Genomic DNA, 8,023 nt, shown 5'->3' on the forward strand with positions numbered 1-8,023 from the left:
CAATCTGGGAGGGCTTCCTGGATGAGGTACGAGCCAGCTGGTACATCCATGCTGGACCACTGTGTCCACCGGCTCTTCTTCTCCTCCAGGTGGCCCGGGAGGGTGGGGGTCACGTTCCTGGTGGGACTGCTAGGTGCGCGAGGGAACGTGAGGACTTCTTGCCCACTCCCGCCCTGTTGCCCAGAGGTGTGCAGGGCAGAGACGGGGGAGGAGAGGGTCTCAGCTGTGCCCCGTCCCAAGGTCACAAGAGCTGGAGCTTCCTCAAAGGGTCAGAGGGAGGGTCTGCCGGCCTCCCCGCAGCCCAGGGCTGTAGGGAAGGGAGGGAATATGTGGCTGGGACGCTGTCCCCGGGCCTGGCTGCCGTTCTGCACCAGCTGCGCTGTCTCTCACCACGGGTACCGAGAGGTCACTGCTGTTTACAGTCCTCACACATCTGCTCTGGGTCACGCATTCATTCATTCCATCAATCGTCATTCATCAAATATTTCTGAGAGCCCACTGTGTGCAAAGAGCCGTGATGGGTTCTGGGAAAAGTTCATCGTCAGTAAAGCCAACCAAGGGTGGATCCTTGGGAATCACAGATGAGTGGATAAAGGATGTTGGCTGGATGCCAGGAAATTATTGCATTGGCTGCAGTAAGCGTGTGGGTGAGTCTGGAGAGGCATCGCACAGGAGGGCCCTTTGGACTTGAGAAGGGCCAGGAGAAGCAGAGGGTCTAATCCTCTTTCCACGCCAGCTCCTCCTAAAGTCTTTGCGACCTTGACTGACAGCAACCCCAGGCCTAGAACTGTCCAGGCCCCAATCCTTGGGGTGGTCTTGACCCCTCTCTTTCCCAAAGACCCACCTCTGGTCCATCAGCAAACCCTAACGGCTTCAAAAGATGCCCAGCGTTGACCATTCCTCACCACCGCCAAAGTCACCACCAGTTCCAAGCCACCATCATCCCTCACCTTGATTTTTGCAGTCTGCCCAGGAGACCCGTCCAGTAGCCAAGGGACCCTTCCAAGGGGGAGCCAGGCTGTGCCAGTCCTCTGCTCCAAGCCTGCCGGGGGGCTCCCATCTCACTGAGCGAAAGGCCAAGTGATGACCTCTGAGGCCTCCGCACACTGGCCTCCATCACATCCTGACCTCACTGCCTGCCGCTGGCCCCGTCTTTTCTCTCTAGCAGATGTGCCTCTGATCTTCCGATTCTCCTAACACACCAGGCACACCCTGCCTCAGGGCTTTGCCTGGGCTGTTCCCTCTGCCTGGAAACCTCTTCCCCAGATATCCATAGAGATTGTCCCCTCTCTTCTTCAGATCTTTACTCAAATGAACCTTCTCAGTAAAGACGTCCTTGGTCACTGAATCAGATAGTCACCCCCTGCCCACAGCGGTTTCACATCCCCTTCCTGCTTTGTTCCTTCTCCTCAGCACTTCTCAGCAGCTGACATTTCTGTCTACTGCCTGTCCCTCCCAGTGGAGTGGACGTCCCACGAGGACAAGAGTTTTTGTCTGCCCCGTCCTCTGCTGCACCCGCAGCACCTGTCAGAGCTGGCGTGTGGAGGCGCTGAGCAGATGTAAGCGCTGGGAGGCCGGCCGTCCAGCTGCAGACGAGACGCCACTCGGGCATCAGCCACCTCCGCGGCCTCCAGCCTGGCCTCGTCAAGAAGTCCCTGCTGAGAGGTGGAAGGACATGGGGGGTCGGTGACATGGAAGAGAAGAGGGCAGAAGGAAGTGGGCATCAGTGGCTGGAGGGCTTTCCACAAAGGTGGAGGTGTTGGGAGGTGATGGAGGACCTCATCACGGGGGTCAGGTGGGGACACCTTAAAGAAGGTGCTTGTCGCTCAGCCCCTGGCCCAGGCTGGGTGGGCTAGTGCCCAGCCCCTGCTCTCCAGATCCTGACTGTGGGCATCGAAATCAAGAGAACCCTCCCCTCTTCTCTGCTCTGCCCTTACTTAGCCCTTGAGGGAACCAAGTGTGGACTCACCTGCCCACTCCTCCTGCCTCAGATCCTACCTTCTCCCAAGGTCACCTTTCAAGGTCAACCAGGTGGGGGCAGCCTAGCCCTCCTTCCCAACTTCTCCTCTCTCCCTCACTCCCCACCCCCCAGAAATCCTCTCTCAAACCCAGGGGCAGGTCCCAGAACGCCCTCCCACGAGCAGGGCTACATCCGTTTCCAGTCACGGGCGAGGGATGTAACATCACTCTGCATGCCTGTCCTTGGCCGTGTGCCTGTATCTTCATTCCTCGAGTTGCTTTAAGTTATCGGTCAACAGATGTGGTCAAATCGCTCATCCCACGCCCACTGCAGAGACTGCCAATGCCTTTGGAGAGAGAGGAGTGGGGTGATGAGCGGTTTCGGGGGGCTGGAGATTGGGGACTTTTATGATTCCAAACCAGCCGCCTTCCCGAGTCCCCTCTGGAGCCCAGGCAGGGTCCAGTCCCCGCCACAGGCCACTGCACCATCAGCACCTACTCCCTGCCCAGCCGGGCCTCTGCCTCAGCACACAGACCCTCGCCTTGTCTCTTCATTGGACCCTCCCGGCCAGGCGGTCCTGCAGAGTGGGGAGAGGGGACGGGGCAGGGTGGGAGGGGCTCCAGTCTGGGATTGGGGGTGCTGTGACAGGGCAGGATCCTCTCTTTTTAGGAATCACTTGAGGAAGCATATATTGGCTTTATCGACTGATGCTGGAATGGCTGTTGCCACGGCAGCTGAGGGCTCCCACTGCAGTAGAGGATGGTGGGAAACTCAGGGGATGTGAAGGGAATAAAGAGAGCCGCCAGACAGAGGGAGAGGCTTCACTGGGGAGCGTCTATAAGTTCCAGGATGCCAAGATGACGATTTAAAGGGACCACCCCGTGATCACGGCAAGACCCTTTAGAGAGGGACAGCGGGAAGGTGAGCATGGAAGGCGTTTTCTGCCTCATAAATCGGCAGGTGGTGTGTTTCATGCAGAGGGAGGATGGAGGGGGTCTGGTGCCTCTCTTCTGGAAAACCCTCTTTTCTAGAAGGAGGCAAATTTTCAGGAGCTGTTTATTGAAGGAAGGGGACGGGCATGGGGTTTGGGGCATGTGATATCCCTCGGGAGGAGACAGGGGAATAAAGAGAGGGGGCAGGGACCAGGCTGAAACACGGGAGCCGAGGAGGAAGGAAGGAGGATCGGGTCCGGGGCGGTGGGCATCCAGGGACCACGAGGCGCAAGTGGACAGCGCAACAGGTAGAGTAGTGTCAGAGCAACTCCAGGCACTGATGTGGGAGGAGGGAACCTACAGACACGGGTACCAGAGACGAGGGGCCGGAGGAGGCGCCAGACCTTGTGTACAGCAGCGCGCACCGGCTGGACCACAGCGCAAATCATGCTCTTCGGCCAGACGGCAGCCAGTTCATTTCTCCTTGTCTGCTAAGGAGGAGATTGAATTTATGTGCAGGAGGAGAACATACACACAACAAGCAAACTACTGTAACCTGGTACATTAGGGAACAAGTGTCCCCAGACTCTCAAGCTGCTCTTTTTAGGGATGGTGAGATTCCCCCGTGACTGAATTAGCTGTGTCTTGTGCAAACTGGAGGAGATCCCTGAGTAAGGATGAGGACTTCAGAAGCGATTGTGATTTCATGAAAAGCGGCCTGTGTCGGGGGAGGGAGCGCATGATCACCCAGACCTTTGGTACCGACGATGGGACTGGATCCCCTCCTTGAGCTGGGATCTTGTGACTGGTCTTAAGCATGAGTGTCTCGTGTGTGCCCAGAGGGAAGATTTCCTGACTGGCCTCCTCCTTTGGGCACTCTCTGTGCCCGGACCAAGTTCTGGCATGAAACCACTTAAGTCCCTTTACCCATCCATTTGCTTCTCACTCCCTATCTGAAATCGCCATCCCAGTCTACCTGCGTCTCCTAAGTGCTGGACACAGGCCCAGAGGCCAGTCTGCATTGTGCCAGGGGACCTTCTAGTGAACTTGCACTCACTGCCCCTGCCCCTGCACCCGCCCCCCGTTTGAACCCTTCCCCGTTTACACTGCATCCTACTCCAGGAAGCCTCTGAGATTTCCTCCACCTATTCTCCCGCCTGCCAGCACGACCTCTTACTCCTATGCTCATATGCCCTGGGAACCTCCTCCGTAAGTGCCAGACCCTGGGGTTACAGCATCAGCGAGACAGCCAGGAGCTCTGTTCTCCGGGGTTGGGAGTCTCCCCCTTGTCATTCCTGTAATCAGTATACACCCACCTCCGTCTGTCTGCCTGCAGCAAATGTGGTGATGTGCTTGACGTTGCTGTTTTCCATGAAAAGGAGTATTATTCTCCCAGGTCTTGTATTGCTATCTTGCATGTCCTCCCAGACACTGAGTTCCCTGAGGGCAGAATCGCCATCTTTCTGTTTCTCCAATGCCCAGCCAAGGGTCCACGTTTCTTACCAAACATCCCTCTGCCTGAGAAGTCAGTGCTCAGTACTGTGGTCAGTGCATCCTCCCTGCCACGACACCTGGACTTGCCGACTTTATAGTGTCTCGGTCCAGGCCCGGGATGATGGAAGACAGGGTCCTGGGGACAGGACCCAGGAGCCATGCAGGGAGCAGGCCCGGAGCACAGCCCTCAGGCCTCCAAATCCACGTTACCAACAGAGCGGCAGCCTCTGCTCCACCAAGGTGCCGAGAGACACGGCTCCGTCCCTGAGCGCGTGGGCGCTGGTGGGGGAGACGGACACGTACACAAATGCCTCTCACACCAGGCAGGCTGTGATGAGCGCGAGCAGAGTGCGTGAAGCAGGAGACTCCGATTCTAGGGTGAAGGGGGGCCTAGGGCTAGAGAGATGGAGGTTGGGGATGAAGTGGGCAGGTATCTGATGGCTAGTGCTTTCTGGCAAAGAGTTCTCAGGGCTGTGCCTTCCCCAGTGTGTGGCTCCGCCGGGGCCCACTCCTCCCTTTCTCCTGTCCCTCACTTTCTTGCCGGAGAGCCGTTTGGCTTAGGCAACTTGGCCCTGACCTGGGAGGCCGTGGAGAATGGGCAGTGTCGCCCTCTACTGAGGGACAGCCCCGTGCAAACGGCTGCCTGCTCAGTCAGCCTCTAGCCTCCAGTCCCCCCCTCCACCCCATCTCTCTTCCCAGGGCCCGGGGGAGCAGGGAAGGGAGAAGGGCTATAGGAAAATGTCTTTTTTAAGCGCTCTGCAGGCTCCACTGGAGGTGTGGCAGGCAAAGGGCCAGGGCTCAGCTTCTCCTGATGCCCTGGGTTTGACAAAGCGCTTTGCAGGTCCAAAGTCCCTTTAGCTCTTAAGCTGGTACTGTAACCACCGTGAGAGAAGACGGGGAAGGGGGTGCAGTGACTTTGACAAGGTCGTACAGTCATCGGGAACCCAGTCTCCGGATCCCGAGAGTCAGGCCTTGCCTGCAGCGCCCTGAGGCCCCTGCCCAGTCAACCCTGGGTCTTTCCAAGCCACCCTCGTCCACCCCCTGCCCCCGTCCTCCGGAGGCACCCCGCACTTCAGGAGAGCAGCCTGGAGCCTCAGAGACGGAAGGCAAGTGGGGGGCCGGGAGTTTCCCAGGCGACCTGGATATTTTCTCCACGCTAGCCGCATCTCCCCCCGCCCCCCCAGGCCTCACGAGCCCACTCTCCCTCCGCGTCCCGAGGCGCCCCGTCTCAGCCCCTTTTACCCGCACGCCCACGCCAGCTCAACGGAACCTTTCCACCGCCCCCACGGGCAGGAAGGCGGCGGCGGACGGCAGAGGCATGCTGCCCAAGCGCGCCAAGGCGCCGGGCGGCGGCGGCATGGCCAAGGCCAGCGCGGCGGAGCTCAAGGTCTTCAAGTCCGGCAGCGTGGACGGTCGAGTCCCCGGCGGGCCGCCCGCCTCCAACCTGCGGAAGCAGAAGTCGCTCACCAACCTCTCGTTCCTCACGGACTCTGAGAAGAAGATGCAACTATACGAGCCCGAGTGGAGCGACGACATGGCCAAGGCGCCCAAGGGCTTAGGCAAGGCGGGCCCCAAAGGCCGCGAGGCTCCGCTGATGTCCAAGACGCTGTCCAAGTCCGAGCACTCGCTCTTCCAGGCCAAGGGCGGCCCGGCGGGCGGCGCCAAGACCCCCCTGGCCCCGCTCGCCCCCAGCCTGGGGAAGCCGAGCCGGATCCCGCGCGGCCCCTACGCCGAGGTCAAGCCGCTCAGCAAGGCTCCTGAGGCGGCCGTGAGCGACGACGGCAAGTCGGACGACGAGCTGCTCTCCAGCAAAGCCAAGGCGCAGAAGGGCTCCGGGCCCGTGCCCCCCGCCAAGGGCCAGGAGGAGCGCGCCTTCCTCAAGGTGGACCCCGAGCTCGTGGTGACCGTGTTGGGAGACCTGGAGCAGCTGCTCTTCAGCCAAGTGCTCGGTGAGTCCTGCCTCCCCGCCCCACCCCTGCCTTTCCCCTTGCCCGCTGCCAGGGAAGCTGTGGGGAGAGCGGCTGGGCTCTCTAGGCCCCGGCTCGGGCTATGCGGGGACACTGCGCCCAGATGTACAGGGCTGGCCTATCCCCAGGTGCATATGGCTGAAGTGCGCCTTGGTAGAGATGTCCCCAGGCTGGGGCTCTGCTGTGGCCTGCCGGAGGTGAGGCTGGACAATGGGGTGGGGGGGCTTAGCTTCTCAGAAATAGAGCCCATCAGCTTCCTGGGATCTTAAAGCCTAGAATTTTAATACGGCAAAACCTGGGGGGGCTGGTGGTGACCTCTGCCGTGTGTGGTCTGTGCTGGGCAAGATCGCATTCAGCATTGCCGGGGAGCGCCGGTGGGAGCCGATCTAGAGCACAGATGTGGGGAAAGCAGATGTGAGGGCTGTTTGGCCGCGGAGCAGAGCTGAGGCTCCGCTTCCTCTGTGGATCCCCGGTGGGAGCACGAGTCGGATTTCCCGGGTATGGGCTGTGGCAAGGAGGCACGACAGGGGCCTGGGGGCAGGCGGGCAGCCAGCTGCCCGCATCTGGACGCGTGTCCTGTACCTCGGCCCCGGCCCCAGGCCTCGGCCAAACCCCTACTCCTCCCCACTCCGCAGGTTTTTAGGGCGTGTGGAAAGGTCTGGGCTTTCGCGCGGAGACTCCTGGTTGACTGGGAAGCCTTTGCCTTTTGGCTAATGGAAGCCGAGCGGGCGGGAAGGGAGGAACAAAGCTCGCTCGGGCGGAGGAAGCGCAGAGAGCTGCCCCATTGTTCTCCGAGCCTGAAGAGCCTAAGCAAAAAACCCGGAGCGGGCCCGGAACTGCGCTTGCTTTCCCCGGGGACCCTGTGCCCTGAGAGGGAGGGACCCGGGATGCGCGGGACGCAAGGCCGCTGCGCCTCGGGAGCCGGCGCGGGCCGTGCCGGGGCCACGAGAGGACAGCGGCGAGGCCCGGAGCCGGGCGGCCGCCGTGGCTCCGCGGACTTGTTGCGGTGGCGGGGATGTGGGTCCTCCGGCGCCGAGGGACCCGAGCTTCCCGGGCTGCCAGCCCCGCTGGGGGCTGGGGAGGGGCGTGTCCGTGCGCGTGTGAGGGGCGGGACCGACGCGGGCTGCGGTCCGAGTGATGGGCAGGACGAGGTGGGGCGCGTGGGAATGGGGGGTGAGGTGCTCGCCTGGCGGCCTGGAGAAGGCAGCGCTGGGAAAGACGGGTTCGACCTACCGCGACCTTCGCGGGACCCCCAGGCCCCGTGTGGGCCAGGACGAGGAACCCCTTAGCAGGGGCAGGGATTTGGAGCTTTGGATTCAGAGGCTCACAGAGGAGGCCGCATATGGGCTCTGCAGGGGCAGTCGGGGGGCTGGACAAGGGCAAAGAGGGGGGCGCAGCGGCCTGAGGGCCCGGCCTCCGCAGGCAGGGACCCGTGGGGATGAGGGTGGGGGCCGAAGCCGAGGGGCGGCCTCCCCCCTCCCCCCCTGTGCGGAGTGCTGCCCTCAGGGAGCTTACCGTCTAATGGGGTGAAACAGATAGTAAAGGAGAAAAGAAAGAAAGTAACTGCAGACACAAGGAAGGCCTGCTTAGACGCCTCTAAGGAGGTGGTACTGAGCTGTGACTGAGACCAGGGGAGGTGCAGGGGCAGGCGGGGAGAATACTCCCTGCAG

At 61.2% G+C, this 8,023-nt stretch overlaps 1 protein-coding gene across 1 annotated transcript in view; it reads left to right on the top strand.

The window, feature by feature from the left end:
* The first annotated feature begins 5,676 nt into the window (after window positions 1-5,676).
* Window positions 5,677-8,023, top strand: part of NAV1 (neuron navigator 1) — a 126,177-nt gene continuing 123,830 nt past the window's right edge. The window contains exon 1 of the mRNA XM_024749651.1: window positions 5,677-6,335. Coding sequence (XP_024605419.1) covers window positions 5,705-6,335 — 631 coding nt within the window. The 5' untranslated portion in view covers window positions 5,677-5,704. The remainder of the gene's footprint in view (window positions 6,336-8,023) is intronic.

Source organism: Neophocaena asiaeorientalis, unplaced genomic scaffold (genome assembly GCF_003031525.2).
Source record: "Neophocaena asiaeorientalis asiaeorientalis breed wild unplaced genomic scaffold, Neophocaena_asiaeorientalis_V1.1 scaffold44, whole genome shotgun sequence".
In the NCBI taxonomy this organism is placed as follows: domain Eukaryota; kingdom Metazoa; phylum Chordata; class Mammalia; order Artiodactyla; family Phocoenidae; genus Neophocaena; species Neophocaena asiaeorientalis.